Source organism: Nuphar pumila, chromosome 3 (assembly GCF_984573655.1).
Source record: "Nuphar pumila chromosome 3, dmNupPumi1.hap1.1, whole genome shotgun sequence".
Lineage (NCBI taxonomy): Eukaryota > Viridiplantae > Streptophyta > Magnoliopsida > Nymphaeales > Nymphaeaceae > Nuphar > Nuphar pumila.
The window spans coordinates 27,898,580-27,920,405 of NC_143251.1; the positions used below are offsets into that span (position 1 = coordinate 27,898,580).

Genomic DNA, 21,826 nt, shown 5'->3' on the forward strand with positions numbered 1-21,826 from the left:
GGCCAGTTCAGGTATAATTGGGTCATGGAGACCATTTGGGTCTCATCGAATGAAGTTGGGCCAGTTTAGAGACAACTAGGTTATCAAGATCGTTTTGAGTCTCACTGAATGAGTTTGAGCCAATTTTAAAATGATTGGATATTGAACCTGACTCAGGAGGAGGAGTTGACGACTCCGATGGTTGTTGTGTAGGTTGCACATTCTTATGATTGCTTACTTGATATTAACTTGCACCAACTCTTGGGTCTCATTGACTACGTTACTTGTATATGAGAAATAAAATGTTGGGCTTCTTGCAAGGGTAGCCCAAGAGGGATGTAGCTCTCGTTCGTGCCTTTTAAGCTCAATTTGATTTTTTGATGTGTTTGTAATTTTTATAAAAAAAAAAACAAATTTTTTATAAACAGATTTTGAGTACAAATACAGTGAATCCTACACCTCTACCCATGCATAGTTGTAAATAATAAGCATAATGACAAACTAGTGGGTTCACAGACATGGTAGAGTTCCCTGACAAGAGTCACCACTGACACTTCTGGCATAGTTATGTCATTATGCCCTCTTCGTCATTCCATTGTTGGGCTGTGAGAGGGAGGTGTATCATAACAGGGTGACACAAGCCTTATGTGCCCTTACTCAGGATCAGTCATATTTGAGGCATCTTGCCCAAGAGAGAGGAGTTAGAGGCACCTAAACTAGATGTCTTAGGATGCAAGTGGAGAGAGTTCTTCACGCACACCTCAATCCTAGGATCCTTATGACTAGACTCTTGTGTGACCCTAGGTAAGTTTCATAAAGTCTTTGTTTTTAGCTCAAAAATGATTTATTTCTCATTTCTGTCATTCTTTGACCTGAGATCTAACAACCATGAGTCTCATGGATATCCAGTCGAAGAGGGATATCACTATCTATCTAACTTCTACCTCCAAAAGCTATATGACCAGAGTTTGTCACCTTGCCATAGGTCCAAAGGTAAATATTGACTTTCTCCTAGCACACACTTTTCTATTTCAACCTCTACCCTCTAAAGTAGTCATATATCTAGAGTTTGCCACCACACCATAAATCTAGCGATAAGTATTAATTTTCTCCTAACTCGTCATTGTATATTCCAAACTCTACCACCAAGGCAATCTCATGATTGGATCTTACCACCACACCATAGACTCGAAGTAGGTGTTAGCATTTTGGTTTTTTTTATTTTGTGCCCTTTTTCTTTTTTGCATATTTTTTCATTGTTTTTTCTATTGAGATAAAAGAAAATACTTCTTACGAGACCAATCTGTGAAGTAGATCAGCATTGAAAGTATTTAATACCTAACTCTTTCCTAGAAACTTGGTTGCCTATGAGGGCTTCCAAAGGATTTGCACTTATGCATTGATGATAATCTCACGCCCCTATAATTTATCCTTGTAGTTTCATAGGCTAGAATAATTTGATTAAAATACCTTAATCTTATTGTATCACTACCTTATCTTTTCCTAAGACTTGGATGTCCTATGTGATAGGCTTTTGTGTGCAAGGACACGCTTTAAAGAAAGATCATTTTGAAAAAAAACACGATCATGGATGATATATTTTCAGATGTGATGCATTGATCGGATTTGATAGCTCGACCTCATTGGCATTGATGAGCCAATATGAATTTTTGTGAAGAACCTTCTTTACCATATACAGACCCTCTCAGTTTGGGTGATATTTCCTTAAAGGGTTGCTACCATTGTGGTGGATCCGTTTGAGGATGAACCCCAACCTTAAATAATCACTCAATCACATGCATTGGATAATGACACTCTATCCTCCTCATCCCATAATTGTTTGCATGCTCGGCTTCTAAAGGCATTCTCTCATCTAACGAGGAAGAGTTTTTTACTTTTTAAAGAGACTTAAATACGGGTAACTCTGTGCTATCCTCTATCTTAGTTTCACGCTTAGGTTCAAACTCTCTTGACTCATCCCTACATGATTTTGATGAAAAACACATCATTAGATAGGTTGAAGAAGACAAAGAGGGAGTTTGACAAAAGCTGACTTAACCTTTTCAATAAGAATAACATGCTCTTGCAATTAATGCGATAACTTATATAACAAAAAAGAAAAGTTTTTTGGATTTTCTTGGTTTTTCAATTTTTTTAGACTTTTGAAATGATTTGATTTTGTTTTTGGATTTTTAAACTTTTTCTATCTTTTAAGATTTTTTACTTTTTTTTTATTTGTATTTTTTGGGCTTTTCAAAAGACTATTTTACAAAATTCAAGTTTTGAAGGCTTACCTGTGCTTGTGGGATGATGACCCATGCATGAGGTCATTTTTTCTTCATATCGTTGTAGTTCTACCCCGACTTGTCGTTGTCTCGCTCTGAGTGTTTTGATCTTCTTAAGAGGGAGAGATAGAAGAGTTTAGATTGTTGGTCAACTTTTGAGATTTAAGGTTGAGCTCATCCAAGGAAAGTATCAATCCTATATTATTTGATGTAATGAGATCCCTTGTTGAGCTCATGGTGGTGGACCTCTTTTTGAAGTATTATCTGAGGACCCATGTGAGCTCTTCTTGATATTGCTTCCCTCTTGGCCTCTTATAGCAAAGACCTTGAGTTTCTACCTTGGGTGCTGCTATGAAAGGTGCTCCTATCCTTTGTTGGTTTTTTCTTAGTCCTTTAAAAGGTTGATATGTAATGATCAAAAATTTTAAACTGAAATTTTAGAGATTTTTTTTTTAAATCCCTTTACACGATTTTTAACAACACGATAAAAACTCTTTTTAAGTTCAGTTAAAGCTCTAGGTGGGTTATAGACACAACACATACATGTAAGACTATAATAACTGAATCAAACCATAGTTTGCATTAAAGAAATCAAATATTAGTCTCAAACATTATCTGAGTTAAAAGACTTAATAAAATAATCAAATAACAAAATGTATCAAGTCCCCTCAACAGCCTTAAAGAACAATGACCCTCTTGACACCACCCCGAGTCTTCCTATCATCACCCTCTAGCCTACTCATTGCCTGAAATATTAAAAGTAAAGGCATTAAACCACAACCTTAGTAGATAACACCAAAACACATGAACGCAAACATATTTCAATCACAGAAATAAGCATTGACACATTTTTAGATAACATCTAAATCATGCAACATAACATATCAGAATTAAGCATAATTTACATTTACACAATTAATCATGCTTGCATTCATATTTTCAGAATAAATATGCTACAATACATCATCCTAATGAATTAACAATTCATGCATAAACTAAAATATTGCAATGATTTTCATTTTTGATTCTTTTCTTTCTCTTTTCTTTACTCTCAAGGTACACTCTTGGGTTCCTAACTCTAATTCAACAAATCCAAATGAGGGATTTATTATGCATGTATTTTATTAACCTCATTGAATTTAAGAATTTGCGACTTTCCGCAGAGGTTCCACTAGAGCAATCTGTGAGCGAGAGAATCTCCTAGTCGGCCAGCACAAAAATGATTCCTACTTTGCAAATATTCTGGACATACCACGTAGGATACAAGGTAGTCTGAATCCCTGCGACCAGAGACTAGGGACCAAAAGGGATGTCGCGCTCTCAAAAAATCAACAATGGTTAACCAATCGTGTGTACCACCACTCTCTCTAAAGTGGTTCAGGTATGAGTTGGTCATGGGTGTTAATTAATTATTAAAGCTCATGAATTAATTTTCATATGCTCACAACACACACGGGCTCACAAGCCCAATATTCACACTAGAGATTCCATAACATAAGTCTGTTCTGATCATTTCAAACAGCTCGCAGTTCACACCTTAAGCACAGCCTCCACGCTGTAATTATGTGATTATGTGCATGGATAAATCTTATTCTTGGTACACTACAAGCACCCATAGGTTCCACCGAGCCCAGAGTCACACTTAAACCATACACATGCTCATATCACACATAATTATTACCATATCATATGCCCACATGCATACATAAAGGCTGCATATATATGCAATTATGATTATGCTTCAGCAAACAAAAAACATGTGTAACCAATTATTTTACACTGATCATGCCTTATGATGCATAATGTTCATTAACATGCTTGTCAAATGAATGATTATCAATCAAGAATAATATGAAATACATTTAATCAATATGCATATGAGACCAAATTCTAATATAAGCATCCATAATCATGTTGCACAAAGTAAAACACAAGTAGGCACCAACACATGTTATACTATGCAGTTCGGAACTTTATTAACCCGATTTTGAAAAATCCACCAAAAATCACAAGAATTGAATTTCACTGTCACAATTTAATTAGGTCTGCCCCAACATCTCAGGAACACAGTCCAAGAAACAAAACTATAAAACCAGTCATAATAAAATTAGGAAAATTTTGGGACTCAACCCTATTCAGGAAAAATATAAGACATTTCCTATCAATTGAAGAAATTCATTCCGAATAGAAAAATTTTCCAAGACTTACAAAAAAATATTTTGGCAAAAACCATTTTACAAGATGTTAACTTTCATTCAGATTTTTCATAATTTATTTTGATCAATTTTGATTGGGTTTTTAGAACTTTGAAAAATCTCTGGTCAGAACAATCTTACTGATAGGGTAGAAAACTAGTGCTCTATAACAATGGACATTTTAGCTAAAAATTGACCTAAACAGAACAAAACAATATTTTAAATTCAAGCCCTAGATGTGTAAAACACTCTAGTATTTTTATTTTTATTTATTGACTTGATTTTATTAAAGATATCATTTTTTTTAAACTGGTCAGAATATCCAAGATTTCAAACTCATGCAAGATCCATTAAACAAGAACAAAAATCATAGTATATTTCATTCAATCATGATTTTCAATGCTCTAAACATATTTACAGTATCATACAACACATCTTTGATCATATTTATTCTAAACTTGCTAAAACACTAACATCCATCTTCCAAGAATCATAAAATATTTATGGAATATCTCAAATAAAGTTTCATCTATTCAAGAATCAGAAGAAACTTTAAAAAACATGAAATCGTGGTTTATTTATGCAATAACATGCTTATTAATCATGCTAAACATAAACTAAACTACCATGTATGCTCATATTGACTTTTTTTATCATAAAACATCAAAACCCTAAAACATTTCGCCAAAACCTTCTTCAAAAATGGTTTGACATACAAAAATATGGATTCAAGCATATATCAAAATTTTAAAACTTTTAGAACTTATATTTCATCAATATAATCTAATATTATTATCTTAATCATGCTGGAATAAATAAGATTTAACAAATAACAATAAAATGAGTTTTCTCAAATCATTTTTTATATTGAAAGCCCGAAAATAGTCCAATTTTGAAAACTGTTTTTCTTTTTTATTATAAGGTGACATGAATTCACCAAAAATGTGTTCTCTAAATTGAAAACCAATATTATAGAGGTGTTTCAAGGTCTGATCCTCATTGGTTCAGATCTAAAAATCGTCTCTATGCATATTTCATACATTTTAATATATCTATGTCTATGCGATCGATGTACTTACCTTAATTGAATTCTCAAATGAACTATGACCTTCATCTCTTGTCTTCAAACCTTGGAGTAGCTTTAATGGCTGTTGAAAAAACTCCAAGAAGAAGAAAGAAGAAGATGGAGCAAAGAAAGATTAGAGAATTCAAATAAAAATGAGAGAGGGAGGGAGAACTAACCTTGTTAATTCTCCTCACGAGGACTTCTATTTATAGATGGGCTTAGGTAAGAGTCATATATCTAATATAAAAGGTTAATATTTATTGATTTTTTTATTAATAAAACAAGAAAATAAATTATAAGTCCTAATTCATTAGATTTTGAAATTAATTAAGCTAGAAAAGAAAGGTGGAGACTTTTTATCCTGTCTTGAGCTTAAGTGAGAGGGTAAACTTTTGGGAGGACTATAGACCCAAATACTCAACAAAATTTGATGTTTAAATAGTCGATTTGATAGTCCTTGAAATGTAGATCATCGTGGTAGTCTTAGATTTAATTGTACGCGCATGACTTTACAAAAAAAATTAGTTATCCTCGAAAAAACATTAAATTTTGGCCTACAATTATACATGAACTTCAGTCAATGATAAACGTTCAAATAAATACTAATTTGGGCATGCACATAGTCAATTTTGATGCCCTTGAAATTAAGAACATCAAGGTCAATTCAGATTTAATAGGTTAGTCACCGATCAATCAAAGTTTTTGTTGAAACACTAATGATGTTGTTCAGAGTGTCCCACTCTATGGCTCAATCCAATGAGATTGGATCCAAATATCATGTTATATCCAACCCAATCCATCCCTAATTATATCAAAATATCATGAATTATATCTGACTTAATTGGGTTTGATCCAAATACCATTAGTTAAATCAACTACCTAATTTAAGGTTCAAATTTATATTGGACCTAAATGCTAGGATTTAGATCCAAATCTAATATCCATAATCTAAACATATACAAATTATTTACTTTCTTGTTTAGTTCACATATTTTAAATTTTATAATTATTTTTGCAATGTTCTTCATAACTTGAGACTTAATTTAATAATAGTTTAAAATAAAAAAAAATCAAGAAATTATATTTTTTTTAACCAACCAAAATCCAAAATTGTCGAATCAGATCTCCTATGAGATCGATGACTCATAACAGATTTAATTAGAGTCCTCATTCAACTTAAACTCTTGAATTTGCTTGAATTTAAAAGTTAAATTACATAAAAATCGCAGGTGTTATATGGTACTTCATGTACAAGGCAATTCTCTATCCATAAAAATATTTTAGCACATGTTGATATTGGGGTGACCTTTGAGACAAGAGTCATTTATCCTTCCTTTAAACATGAAGACCTCATGCCTTTTGGAGAAGTTTATAACTGATACTTGGTCTGAACTGGATGATGTTATACTCATAATTGAGCTTGAGGAGGGTTTTTTTTTACCAAACAGTTAGCTTGTCAGTTTTTTTTCTTGGGTATGGACAACATGGGTTGTATCGTTCTGATGGTAGGGTCATCTGCATACACCATCACAATCTGATCTTGCCACGGTATTTTGATGCATTGGTGAAATGTGAAAGGGAAGACCTTAAGGTCATTAGTCCAGGATCTCCCTAACAACATGTTGTATGAGGTTGGCACATCCACCACGTGAAAGAGTTTTTAAATAATGAGACCTATTGCCACATCGAATATCACAGTCTCCATTATTGTTGTGGTGTTGCCATCATACTTGTTGATATAGATCACATGCTTCCCTAGCTCAAATTTTGGGATATCCAACCTTTTGACAACAATGAGTGAACATTTGTTTATCCCTCCACCACTATCTATCTGACTAATAGTGACTGACATGCCCTTAATTTGCACAATAATGTACAGGGCCATGGTGTGAGGTGTCATAGGCTTTGGCACATCGTCATCTGAGAAGGTAAGTGACATCTGAGTCATGACTTGAGAAATTAAGGCTTCTAAACCTTCAGGTTGTGTGTTGGGGAGCACTTTGTCCTTCCTCTGAATCCCTTCTACTGCCTTTCAGAACTTGTTAGAAACCTTTATTAGCTCAAATATTTAGACATTAACAGGTGTCTTGGTCAATTGATACTCAATACTATACTTTCCTTTTTCTGTCTCTTTGGATTTCTCGATGGCTTTGTTACTGAACTTTGGTTGTGAAGTGGTTTGATAAGGCATTAAGAGTGACACTTTTATTAGGACTTCTGGCTTGTAGGCCTTCTTTGAGTGTGTGACATGACTCATATCACCTCATGGGAAGCTCTTCCTAAGAGAGAGTACTTGCAGGTTGCCATCTTTTGTGATTATGTCATAGGATGCAAGGGGAGGAACCTTGGTATAATTATTGTTTGGTGGGTCCAGGTGAATTACACTTATCTTAAGGTTCTTCTGTGAGATTTTTTGTTTCTCTCAAAGAATTTGTCTTTCTTCTACTCTCTTCCCTCCTTGGTAGTAGATTTGAGGATCCACATGTCGTTGATAATAACTAGTATTGTAAGTGAGTACTTGAGGAATGCAAATCACCGTGTTGGTTTGTGGTTCTAGCTTAATGGTCTGAAAGCCAATTCTTTTTTGGTTTCCAAGCTTGGACCCTTTCTTTTATGTTGTGATGTGGGAAGGACTCTTTCAAGATGCCCATGTCATTGTTGCCTTGATTCTATTATTCTTTATTGAAAAGTAGCTTACCGTTTTCAATATTGTCTCTTATGATGTGCTTGAGGACAATACATTCTTCAGTGTCATGGCCCATAACTCTATGATATTAGTAGTATTTTGATGAGTCTTCTTCATTTATCTGTGGTGGATCTGACACCTTAGGCAACTTCATCAAACCATCACGCAGTAGAAGACCTAGAACTTGTGACTGAGCTTGCTTGAACTTTATGAACCTTCAGTCTCTGGACCATTTTGGGTTGCCGCCATACCCATTTTCATTTGAGTTTGATATTTTTGTAGTGGTTCTCTGGTTGCTTGCATTTTGGCCTTGATTGCCATTCTCTTGAGAAGATTGTCCTAAGGTTCGAATCACATTGATTTGACCTTTGAATGGGTACCTAATTTATATGGTTTCCTTAAACAAGTAACCAGTGATTGTTAGCAGCCTTTTTCTTTGTTCAGAACCTAGATCAGGCCCTTACACATGTCCCTAGGTCATCCTATAACCCTTGGAGTAGGTTTCTTCAACTTTGGACTGAAAACCATACCTGAACCGCTTATCGTGTGACGCCCAAAATTTTTTTCTTTATTTTTGAAATATTATTTTTAAGATTTTTTTTTTCAAATGGCAAGCTCAGTGGAAGACTTTTTTCCTTTAAAACCCTTTTTTGAAACACGGGTTCCAAACATGGATCTCAAATATTTAAATCTTTGTGCATCCTTGAAAAATCATCATTTTATCAACGTACCATTACGACACCAGCTATAGGTCAACATAACTATGTTCACATGTACCATTTTGGCACCAACCTTAAGCCAAACCTAACATACTATTTTGTCACCTGGTCAATACCCAAAACATTTTTAGATCCCATACATAAGGTTTGTCAAAAAAATGTTTTTTATTTATTTAACAATATATGAGTTTATAAACCACAACAATTGTACACGATAGAGTACAAAAATCAAAACCAACTCCCACAAGCAGTCACAGGTCCAGTGTCTCAAAAACCATTGAGTCGTCTGTATTGTACCATTTGCCCACCTACAACACCTGAAAACATCAAAGTAAAGTGGGATGAAACTACAACATGTCTCAGTGTAATCTAACACTCACTACAAATTACAAGACTAGCATCACAAGCATCTACGGTTGGAAAGCATACCAAGGCTCAAACTCAAATACTAACACTAGAAGAGTCGACCCTACACTCTCAGAAGTTGACCTTCATGTCTAACCACAATCTGAAACACAGAGAAGTCAACCCTTCCATTATAGGGGTTGACTCATAGGCTACACAACACAAGATGAGAGTCGACAATCACTCATTGGTGTCGACCTCAAATCCAACAATCTCAAACTCAAAGGATAAACTCTAGGATAGTCTCAGCACAGACTTCCAAACTCAAGCCATATAAAGGTGAGTATGAATCATCTCAATACAAGAAAAGATTAATCAACAAGGCTTATTGTCTCTAATGGCGCAAATCAATTGCCACAAGCTCATAACTATAGCATAACATACATCTATGCATCATATTCTCGTGGTTAAGGCAACGTGAGCAAAAGCTTCATGTATCATACCATCATGGTGCCAGTATCTTGGTCAAGACACAACTATTGCCACAAAAATGATATATAACCAACAAAATATTATATGCTCTAGGTATTGACACTAAATGTCAAAGCTCACAGTATCCCTCTGGTACAAGCCACAAAAATAACACGTTTATGTACACTTAAGTACAGACAACTAAACACCATAATATATAATCCCGATACTTGGGTATGGGCCAAGATGTGGTACACACAACAACAATCAACACAAAGGCCAATTCAAGATACCCGCTCGGTACCACAAATCAAAATCCAACACAGATCATACACATATGGGTCAATACCCGACAAATCGAGTTCATACTCATCAATATCAATAGTTATGTATTTCTACACTTGTAATACAAACCTCAAATACCAATACTTATGCCTATTCAGATCATGTAATGTCATACTTGCACTTCAAACATAACTACAAACTTCCATAAATATGTATTGCTCCACTTGCAATACGTTCAACAACCATTGTATCTCACGCATCCACATCCATATGCACCACATCACACATGCTTGCGTACCACCCATGCATCTCAACATGAAATGAGTCCCTCCTTAGACCACCAAACTCACTAGTGCATCACCGTACATATACCATGACTTATGTGCTCAACAACACAAGCCTATCCATCAGACAAAGCATGATGCAAAGCTCCAATTGGAATCTCAGATAAACACCCAAGTTCCAACATGAGGAAACCAAGCTTTGCATATCCAAGAGTCAACTTTGGCATTACAAGAGTCGACCCTTACACTGGAGAGTCAACTCATAATATAGAGGAGTCAACCTTTGACCTGTAGGAGTCAACCCTCAACCAAAATACCTAATACGAAGGCAAAAGTCATGCATAAAACCTCCAACACCAACTAAATAGGGTCCCACAGGCCACACCACAATCGTATCGGGTTGGATCCCTCAGATCTTAAGCTCACTAGCATCAATCTGCACTAAAAACTCTAAAAGAAGCCAATTCACAAGCATTAGAGTCAACTCAGACCCCTTAGGAGTCAACTTAGGTACTGTAGGGGTCAACCGACACTCAACAGTAGTCAACTATCCACTGCAGAGGTTGCCTCTTATAAACACAGGAGTCAACCCACCCACTACAAGAGTCGACCCTTTAAACACAGGAGTCAAGACTTCCCTGCAGGGGTCAGCCTTGGCAACCACAAGGGTTGACTCTGCATAAGAAGGGGTCAACTCTTAAATTTCAAAGGGTTGGCCCCAGGGGTTAACCCCTGCGGCCAACCAAACAAAACCAATAACAGGAGTCGACTCCTGACAACAACAAAATCAATTTTTCAATCTTTGGAAGACCGAAACATAGGAAACTACACATCCAAAGTGTCTAAAAATCTTTTCCAACATTCCTAGGGGTGTCCCAAACTGATCTACATAAGTTTTCTTAAATTTTCATTGAATCAACATCGCATATGACTTCATAACATGCAAGATCATGCTAGAAACCAAAATATCAAAGCATGAATCCTTCTAATAACATCCCATCACCTGAACCAACAAAATTCTAAGCATGAAGCAATCACAAGCATGTTGCACTCAGAAATCTAAGCATGAATTTATTCAAAATAGACCACAATCTCAAACTAAACATGGTTTAACATGCTAAAGTCTCAAACTACTTTCAAATTCATCTTTTCTTATAGTCATGTTAGAAATAAAGCAATCAAACATTATTTTCTATTCCAAACACATACTTTCCTACGTATATGTTGTGTACCAGCAAGCAAAATATGGAGTTATGGATCATACCTCTTAATTGCCCAAAGCAACGAACCATCAACACAAAATTGTGGTCACAACAATCTTAAGCTCGAAAATCAATCAGGAATCGCCTCTCCTTTTGAAGAGCTCCAACACCACTGAAAAATGCTCTACCACAACCACTCCATAGGTCCAGCTCCACCAACGAGAGGAGAGGGAGCTCGCGGGTGAGGGAGGAGAGGGGGCGTATGGGTGAGGTCCAGAGAGAAAAGCATACAATCGAGAGGGTTCGATTGAGAGAGTGAGAGAGAAAAGAGAGATTAAGGGGAAAATATAGGGTTAAGGGAAAAACAACACCATTAAACCAACATAAAAACCAGTGGGGGTTACATGGCTGAAAAAAAAGGGTGGGGCCACTTGACACCCATCGAAGACTGCCCAAGCTGAAAAGACCACACTAGCCCAACCAGATCTAATACCCAGCAAGTCTCAACCATAAAAAAATGCCCTTATTTGCAAATCTTATTATCAAATTGTTATCTTCAATAAAAACTAACCCCTATTTAGCAAATTTCAAGCATATCCCCATGACTAAAATGCCCTACACCTATCTCAAAATTTATAAGCATGCCCTTTGCCAAAAATACCCATAAACATCCTAAAAAATGATTGTCCCCAAATCAAAATAGATATGATCTGAACCCATATTCCACCATTTTTTTATCTGATTGCAATGAAAAACCCTTATTCATCAATATAAAGAACAAATCCCAATGAAAAAACTCATAATTATTAAATAAATCCCTTTTATAAAAGGTCCAAAAATCTATGGTGTTATATATCGATCCCTAACCGGATCTATCCAATTAACAATTTGACTCTGTTTTTTATTGTTTCGCTCTAGTAGCAACCATTGAGAAACCTCGGACCTCCTCCCATCGCGTCAGTCAGGGTTTAGCACCCCTAACACATGTCACACAGGTTTCACAACCCAAAAAATATAGGTTCGATCATCTTGAGTTCGTCATACTCAAATTGCAATGTTCACCCATTGTAAATTCATACCTACCTTTCGATTAGGGGTGGGCAACGAGTCAAGCAGACTCTGATGGGCCAAGTCGACCCGGCCTGCCATGGGTTAGGTTTGGGTCAAGGTTTTAGGCTCGAGCTTGTTAGCTACTGGCCTGAATCCCGACCCGTTATATATGTGGGTCGGGTCCGGGTCGGCCCGCAGTCTACCAGGCTGGCCTGACGGGCCTACGCTATTTTCAATAATATAAAATTTTAAAAATTAATTAATTGCATAATAACTTGGTAACTAATATTATTTACCTAATTAGTTGCATTAATTTTATGAAAACTTGAAAGGCAATTAGTTGGGTACATAAGAATTTGTTAATTATTATTATTACCTAATTAGGTACACTAATTAGTTGGGTTTGGGTTGGCCCGACCCGCTACACATTGGCCCATTATTCCAATGGGTCAGGTCATGGGCTGCTCTTCAAACCCGAGCTCATTAAGAACCATGCCAAAACCTGACCCGTTAGTGAATAGGTTGGGCTGCACTTAAAGCCCAACGGGCCGAACTCTAAATGGGCTCGGGCAGGCCCAATGCCCACCCCTACTTACGGTCCTTCTTTCAAGCCTTTCACGTCGGAAAATTTGGGGGTGTAACAGAGGGAGCCCTTTTTGTATAAGTCCATGAGATGTGTTGTGGGTGAATGGTTGCCCTAACGCAAAAGGAAATAATGATAGAAAAAAATCAGAATTCTTTATAAAAAAGCGAACTTGTCAGAAATACTTTCATTTCAAAAAAAAAAATTTATGGTTTGCAATGGTTGGAAAAGTATCGGATTTTTCTTTCTTGCATTTTTCCTATCATTTTTTTTTTCAAACGTGCCCATTTTAAAACGATGAAAAAAAAATCGGACTGGAAATCCACGGATCCTATATCTTAAGATCCCAATCGTAGGATCTCAGATCCGAGTGCATGGTATAAGAATGTAAGAGCGCTCTCCTGAAGAGAAGCTGATGAGGTGCGCGCGAAGGTTTTGCGTGACTCCCAATTCCAGGAATCGGGAATTCCTTCCCTATGCCTTTCCCCAAAACCCTAACCCTCTGCCCTCCACATCCCTCGTAAACCCTAAAAATGTTGATCCAGCAGTCCTTCTCCGTTCCTCCTTCCTCCCCAAAATCGTCCGTTTCTACTCGACGGTCACCTCCAGCGGCCTCCCGGAGGACCTCCGCGACGTCAGCCCCCTGGTCCACCGGATCGCCGGAATCGTCCTGTCGGAAAACCCTAGGGTTCCGATGGAGGACCGCCTCTCGGCCGCCAGCCTCGCCGTCGACCCGGAGATCGTCGAGATGGTCCTGAAGAGGTGCTTCAAGGCCAGAGGATCGGCGCTTCCCTTCTTCGATTGGGCCGCTCGCCTGCCGGGGTTCCGCCACACCGCCGCGACCTACAATTCGATGATCTACATCGCCGGTGAGGCGAGGGATTTCGATCTGGTGAGGGAGTTGCTCGATAGGATGGGCAGAGAGGCAGTCGCGAGGGACATCAAGACGTGGACGATCCTTGTTTCTCACTACGGGAGGGCGGGGTTGCTCGGCGAGGCGCTGCTCGCCTTTGAGAAGATAAGGGGCTTCGGAGTGGAGCCCGACGAGGTGTTGTATTCAGTGTTGGTTAGGGCGCTTTGCGAGGGAAAGAAGATCGAGCTCGCCGCGGAGTTCTATCGGGAGATGGCTTCCGAGAGGATGAAGTTGGATGGTTATGTGTATGGGCTGCTTATGACAGGGTTGTCGAGGTCGGGTGATGTGGATTCGGTTCGTTCGATTGCGGAGGACATGGTAAAGATTGCGGGGATGCCCGAAGATGCGGTGAATTCGTGCTTGTTGAAGAGTTTTTGCGTGTCGGGGAGGTTTGAGGAGGCGTTCGGATTGGTTCGGGAGATCAGGACTAAGAATGTGGATGTTGGTGAAGAGAAAATTCGGATTTTGGTAAAAGGATTGTGTCGTGCGGGCAGAATCGATGATGCTCTGGAGATTGTTGGCGATATGGAGAGGGAAAACGTTGCAGTGGGTGGATTGGTCTATGAGTTTCTTGTTGATGGTTATCTAAGAGTGGGCAAGATTTCGAGAGCTCGTGAGATATTGCGTAATTGGAAGGAATTGGGCTTCGTTCCGACCGTTTCCATGTATACTTCTGTGATTCAGCGTCTCTTTGATCTCAATGAGTATGCAGAAGCTTGCAATCTCTATGAGGAGATGCAAGAGAATGGGCTCGAACCTGACGTAGTGGCTGTGACTGCTTTGGTTGCAGGGCACGTTCGCAATGGGTGCATTCCAGAGGCATTGGAAGTGTTTGAAGGAATGAAGATGAGAGGGTTGAAGCCCACAAAGAAGGCTTATTCGGTATTCATTAAGGAGCTATGCAAAGCTTCTGAGCTCGAGGTGGCTAAGAATGTTTTGTATGAGATGCAGAGCTCTAGGTTTTCTGTTGGGAATGAATTATCACGTCTGGTTCTGAATTCTATGGAAAACAGAAGGTTATGCAAGAATATGACAAAAGAAATGAAGCTGAAAGTAAAAGCATATGAATTCCCCAATCGAGAACTCGAGATCAAAGGGGCGGATTTGCCAACTAGTTGTCCATCTGCCTGTGATGATGTTCACGGTCTTCTTGCTGTATCTGAGGGATTACCTGATATGGATTCAAAGGCCAATGAAATCGATCAATCGAGAGCTGGTACTAAGTTTGAAGAAACAAGGAATAAGGGTTTTAATGACTGTGATCTCATGGAAGTATGTAGAGTTCTGTCATCTTCCTGCGGTTGGATTGAAATGCAAGATGCATTAGAGAAAAGTGGGATTCAGTTCTCACCCCCACTTGTTGCAGAGATTCTGCGTAATTGTCAAAGGCATGGAAATGCTGCCTTGAGATTTTTCTCATGGGTTGCACGGATGCCTGGTTATCGGTACACCACAGAGACCTACAACATGGCCATTAAAATATCTGGCAGCGGGAAGGATTTCAAGCACATGAGGAAGCTCTTCGAAGAAATGGTAGGGATGGGTTGCGAGGCAACAGCAGATACATGGACGATCATGCTTTCACAGTATGGCAGAGCAGGATTAACGAAGATGGCATTGAAGAAATTCAAGGAGATGAAGGTTGGAAAGTGTAAACCTAAGGGAAGCACATACAAGTATCTGATACTGTTCCTCTGCGAACGAAAAGGCCGGAACATCGACGATGCAATCAGGCTTTTCCGGGAGATGATACGTGCTGGATTTATGCCCGATAAGGAATTGGCTGAGACCTATCTTCTGTGTTTGTGTGAAACTGGAAATTTGCACGAAGCTCGGGCTTTCGTGGAATCCGTGTGCCGAAAGTGCTTCACCAGCCAGATTGGTTATTCCATGCTTATGAAAGCTCTCTGCAGGGCAGGAAGATTGGAAGAAGCTCTATCACTGGTTGATGAGCTAGAAGATCTTGGGTGCGCTGTTGATCAGTATATCTATGGAAGTCTTGTTCATGGTCTTTTAAGAGGAGGAAGACCTGATGATGCATTGGCTAAGGTTGGGAAGATGAAGGAGGGAGGCCTTGTGCCTACTGTTCATATATATACTTCATTGATATCTCATTATTTTAAGGCCAAGCAAATGGGGGAAGTTGCAAAGGTCTTGGGAGAGATGAGAGACAATGGCTGTGAACCAACCATCATTACTTACGGTACTTTGATCAGGGGTTATATGGATGTGGGTAAATTTCTTGATGCTTGGAATGTTTTCTGGCTTATGAAACTCAAAGGCCCCTTTCCTGATTTTAAGATATACTCAATGTTCATAGATTGTCTTTGTAGAGTTGGTAGATCAGAAGAAAGCCTTCAACTTATTTATGAGATGATAGAAGGTGGAATTCTTCCGAGTATTGTAAACTTCCGTACTGTTTTTTATGGTTTAAACAGGGAAGGTAAGCCAGATTTAGCTCGTTCTGTATTGCAAGCCAAATGGGCACTAATGAGAAGTAGAAAATATTGGATATAACATCTTGTCTTAATTGTGTAGGAAACTAGTTCCTTTTTCATTGTTTAGATTATACGTTTGCCATTCAGCTTTCCTGCGTTTATCTCTGGCTGGGTTTTGAATTTTTTCAGCTATATGTAATTCTTGATAGCAATTACATAAGAATCACTAGCTATACAAACATGAAAAATGTGTAGCCTGTGATTCTGAAATGTCAACTGTAAAAGGGGAGGCCTTTTAACTTGTAAAAGTAGGTCACAAGTGTGAACCTGGCACCAACGATCAAATCACAGCTGAGAATTACAGGTTGAAGAAGCACAGCTGTGACCAAAACTGAGGGTGGTGGGGAGAGGGGAAACGTGTCCCTAAACTCTCACAAATTCTAAAAAATAAGGGAACATTTTGAAGCCAAAGCACATTGGTCCAAACATACTATGTATATATAATATATATGTGTGTGTCTTTTGGTGCTCGCATGATTTTCGTACGAGCATAAACTCTCACAAACTCTCAAAAAGAAAAAAAAGATTTTGAAGGGAGAGCCCCTCTTCCATCGATGTGCTTCTAACTCATTAACTATAAGGCCCAACATAACCATGTGACTAATGAATTGCCTTGGACTTAAGGAAGGCACATATATGTTTCACTAAGGTGACATTCTGCTGCCTACTTGTAATAGCCGCAATTTTTTTGAGATTTATTTAGATTATTTGATATTTAATTGAGAATTTATGAGGTATTTGGATTTGTGATCAACCTTCTCAAGCATAAGCTCAAATTATTTGAATAAGCACATTGTATTCATTGCAATTAATCTATATTTGGATATCTGAAATATTCAGGTCAATCCAAATGGGTTAGAGTAAAGTTTAAACTATATATAACAGAATTTTGGATTCATCCGAGACCCAAATGAGTCCTGCTAAGGATTTGAATCCGTTGAAGACCCAAACAAAACTCTTAAAGATAAACAAGATTTTGGATTCATTTGAGACCCAAATAGATCTCATTAATACTAAATGATTATTTGAATCCATTTGAGACCCAAATGGATCTCATAAAAATTAAATAGAGATTTGGATATACTTGAAACTCAAATGAATCTCAATAAGGTAAAATGATTTGGGTTCATTCGAGACCTAAAAAAATCACACACACACACACATATATATAACGGATCGGATTTGATAAGACCCAAATGACTCTCACCAAATCCAAAACGAAAGCCCAAACCCCCTATTGTTTGCACCACTTGTTTTAAAACTCATGGTTTTTACCCTTTGTTTTATAAACCATGGTTTTCATCTCATACATTTTCACCCATTATTTTCTCTCAATATCTTGCCTAACAAATGGCTCTCACCCTCTTCTTTTCGTATCTCACTCTCTCATTCTCTTATAGTGGTTTACGGTTGCCACTCTCACCCGGTTATCTTTCGATGAGTAGAAGTCACCCACCAATCGAACCCCAATGAGTTTCCCTCCCTACTCTCTCTCTCTCTCTCCCTCTCTCTCTCTCTCTCTCTCTCTCTCTCTCTCTCTCTCTCTCGGGGTCGACTCCCCTATTGTTGCCTCCTTACGCATGTTTCGTTGTTTCGTCGCCATTGTCAAACCTGCTCAAGTTTCCATATTTGACACAAGACCCAAGGCAGAGAAGCTTGTTTTGCTGCATTCGCATTGTCGACAAATATACACTAGCCTTGCACATTTTGAGATAGGATAAAACTTATACTAACTATGGTATTTGTGCAATTCTAATGCATGTTAGTGTAGTGAGTATTGTTTGCATGTAATTACATATATTTATGATATTTACGATGTTTGTGTATAATTATGTATGTTTACCAGCTTTAAGAATGTTTGCATAAAATTGCTCATACTTTGAAAAATGTATATATAACTTGAATTTTAAATGCATGGATTGAATTACGTATACTCGAAGTTTGGGTGTTTGTATTGTGAAATACACATGTCTATGTATGCATGCATGAAATACCATATTTTATATATGCATTCTTGGATTCACATACATATGATTTGGATTTACCTGTTTTGTATATGCATACTTCGAGGTTCGATTTACAAATATTTGAAATGTGATGTACATGTGAATATGTTATGATATCCATGCATATGATGATATGCTTTTATACGATAATAAAATGCCAAATGATGTGAAGTTATGAGTGCACACAATATATGTGTAAGTATATTGATGAAGTTATTGGGTTATAGAGCCCTATTGATATGTTAATGTGTAATTACATGTTGAATTTTCATATGACTGAAATTCATAATGTGATGCATGTTGAATGTATATATGTTTGTATCTGAATTGGCGGCCATCAACCTTTAGAATGATTAGATAGATTGATGCATCTATGACAATAGCATTCACTTTATAAAATAACATGCTGAGGAACTATTTCCAAGAGGACGAGTGTTGTGAAGTTTTACATATAAAAGATCATATATTCTGGACATGACATGCTTATAAAGATATATAGGTCAAATACTAGTAGCCTAGCTAGGACGATTTCATGAGGGTGTAATGCTCCAATATCAAGTAGTCCATCAAGCACGAACCTGTCAGAAGGTACATTTTTAAGACCAGTTAATCTGTTGAGAAACTTGTTTCAATATGTGGTAAATCTTGGTAAGTGTGAACATATTAAATATATTGATTGTGATGGATTGTGATAATCAAATGAGCTGGTTGAGATAACTAATTGTGAATTTATGGATTTAGTTATATTCTAATTATTGTAGTATGATTACATGTTGAACTTAGATCTATTGTAGATCATAGTATGATTGAAATAAATATGTTGATATATTAGGTGAATGACACATCACACCTACAAATGAATATGTTGAATTATTAGGTGAATAACACATCACATCTACTTAGTTAGGTTGCTAATAAATGCATTGTGTTTTACTGATTGACATATATCATGTATGTGTACTATGTTGGATATATATTATATATATCTAATTAAATGAATTATGTTATCATTAATGTACTATATGTATTAGCTTTGTATACTTATGACGTGTTCTGGTATAAACCTACTAGACTTTCACGAGTGTAACCCTTTTTATGAGATTTCAAGTGAAGTATGATGTATAGCTGTGGAGCGGATGCGAAATGTTGCGACAACTTTGAGATCTTGTCATTTTCTTTTTTTGGAAGTTGAATTTGAATATATATTAAATTCAATATTATCATTATGGTGTGGAATTTAACCCACTTTAGGTTTTGAACCCAAGTTTAAAAAGGTTTTTGTTGACACTTTAATAAAAAAAAATTATTTGTAATGTGCTTTACAAATTAAAATTCTTGGAGCATTACACTACTATGGTCACGGGATAACGTCTACATCTCATGAAGGGTGTCAACAAATTGGGTTCATGTTGGATATGCAACTGATCAATTATCATTTACATGGATCCATGTTGCGTTCTTGGTGGGCGTAGTTTAGGTTTTAGGGCTTAGGTAGGCGAGAATGGTTCATGGTCAAGTGAAAAAAAGCCAAATGGGTAACAGGGTAGGCCAATTCTAGTTTGATAAAAAAATTCTGGTATGCCCAAATAGTGTGATAAAAAAATCTCATAAATTAAGGGATGATTCTAGACACATGGGACTAGATCGAGTTAAATTTCAGGGTCAACACACTTGTATTTTGGGAATTAAGATTAGGGCAAGTTGCAGGTCAAGTTTGGATTTTCTAGAGGCTGAACTAAGTTTGGGTAAAACATATCTGTTTTATAAAATCAATATCTTATAAAGATATGATAATGTTTTGATTTTTGGAGGGCGTATTCTAAGAATGTTTGTGTCAATGTTTTATACCCAAATGACTAATAGTTTAGGCTAGATGACTTATGTAAGTTTGGTAAAATTTTAGTTATGTTGAAAAACAAATTTTGAACAGGTTGGTCTTAGGAGGTGTTAAAGCTTAAATGGAGCTTAGGAGAAGGATTTTAACGACTAACATGTTTTAAGAAAATGTTATAAGGCTGAAAAAATGTCTACTGCATTCAGAATTGGCCAAGACTTAAAATACAAGGTTGGGTTGAGTCGAGTTCTTTATATTGCTGGTGCAGGTCATATGAGCTCAAAGTAGAAACAATCATATTTTGTACTTTGGAATTTCCAAAATCAAGTAAGATCTAAATCACCTTTAGTTGATAAAAGAAGAGTAGACGAGTCAAGAGATAAGGATTTACATAGGATAAGAAAAGATAGAGAGATGTCCACAATAGAGGGAACATTGACTAGAGAGAGAAGAAAAACAATTTTGAGATAAGAGTTTAATTCATTTCATATTCTTCTAATAACCAAAATGAGTCTTTTTTATAAACCAAAAGTACGTTTATAAAAGCATTATAAATAAGAAAATAAATTAAAACAATAACACCTACTTATGTTATACCTATTTTCTTACTTATATAATACCTTATATTTCGCTTAAGGAGGGCCCAAATTTTAGGAATCTCTTATGCTTCCAAGGCTCATTAAAGATGAAACCCCATATGACTTTCATGAGAGGGCTTAAAATCTCTGCGCCAATTATGTGGGCCCCACATGTCTTTCAAGTAAGCTTTTAAAGGGAACACCTTATGTGGGTCCTACTAGCATTTATTTCTTTCATTAAATGAGGGTGCCCATGAGTGGGTCCCACATGACTGGTGTGGCATCACTTTGACATGAGTCCTATTTTGGAGCTTGCATTAACTCAAGTTTTAATAAAGGATCCGGATCAATTATGTTTGAACTTGTTTGCATGATTTGGACCTTTGAAACTGGATAGGGCTCTCCCGAGACTGGTTCCACGTCAATCCCTAAACAACAGGATCTAAACAGCTGGATTTTCAAATCAAAATTGAAACACATCTGACCCAAGTAAGATCCAAAACCTAAACAGCAAGTACGCACACGTAAAATCACATCCGGTTCGGGTTAAAACCTCATAAAAATATTAGTCTGTGATACTGCATCAGCTTTTCCTATACCCATCTAGATCTGAATCCGAACAGAACTGGAGCCTGATTACAGCCCTCATATTCAGTTCGGTTCTGCACTACGTTGATCCAAACCTGGTTCAGATATCGTCATTTTCATATATGATGTAGGCCTTTCGGTCGTTCCCTTTGTCTATTAAGAGAGGACCTCCTCTTCACTAGCCCCAGATCGTCTCTCTTAATAAGGCTCTCTGCGTCTGTACGGAAACCCTAACCCTAAAGGTCCGAAGGAGGAAAGG

At 37.3% G+C, this 21,826-nt stretch overlaps 1 protein-coding gene across 1 annotated transcript; it reads left to right on the top strand.

Moving 5' to 3' along the window:
- The first annotated feature begins 13,565 nt into the window (after positions 1–13,565).
- On the top strand, positions 13,566–16,961 carry LOC149842409 (Pentatricopeptide repeat (PPR) superfamily protein). Its single transcript, XM_090000653.1, has one exon. It carries the CDS (start codon positions 13,566–13,568, stop codon positions 16,578–16,580), a length of 3,015 nt encoding a protein of 1,004 aa, XP_089856779.1. The 3' UTR covers positions 16,581–16,961.
- Positions 16,962–21,826: the final 4,865 nt, after the last annotated feature.

What these genes read in the sequence shown, in the direction of transcription:
- LOC149842409 (XM_090000653.1), top strand. Translation starts at nt 13,566, where the DNA reads ATGAGGTGCGCGCGAAGGTTTTGCGTGACTCCCAATTCCAGGAATCGG.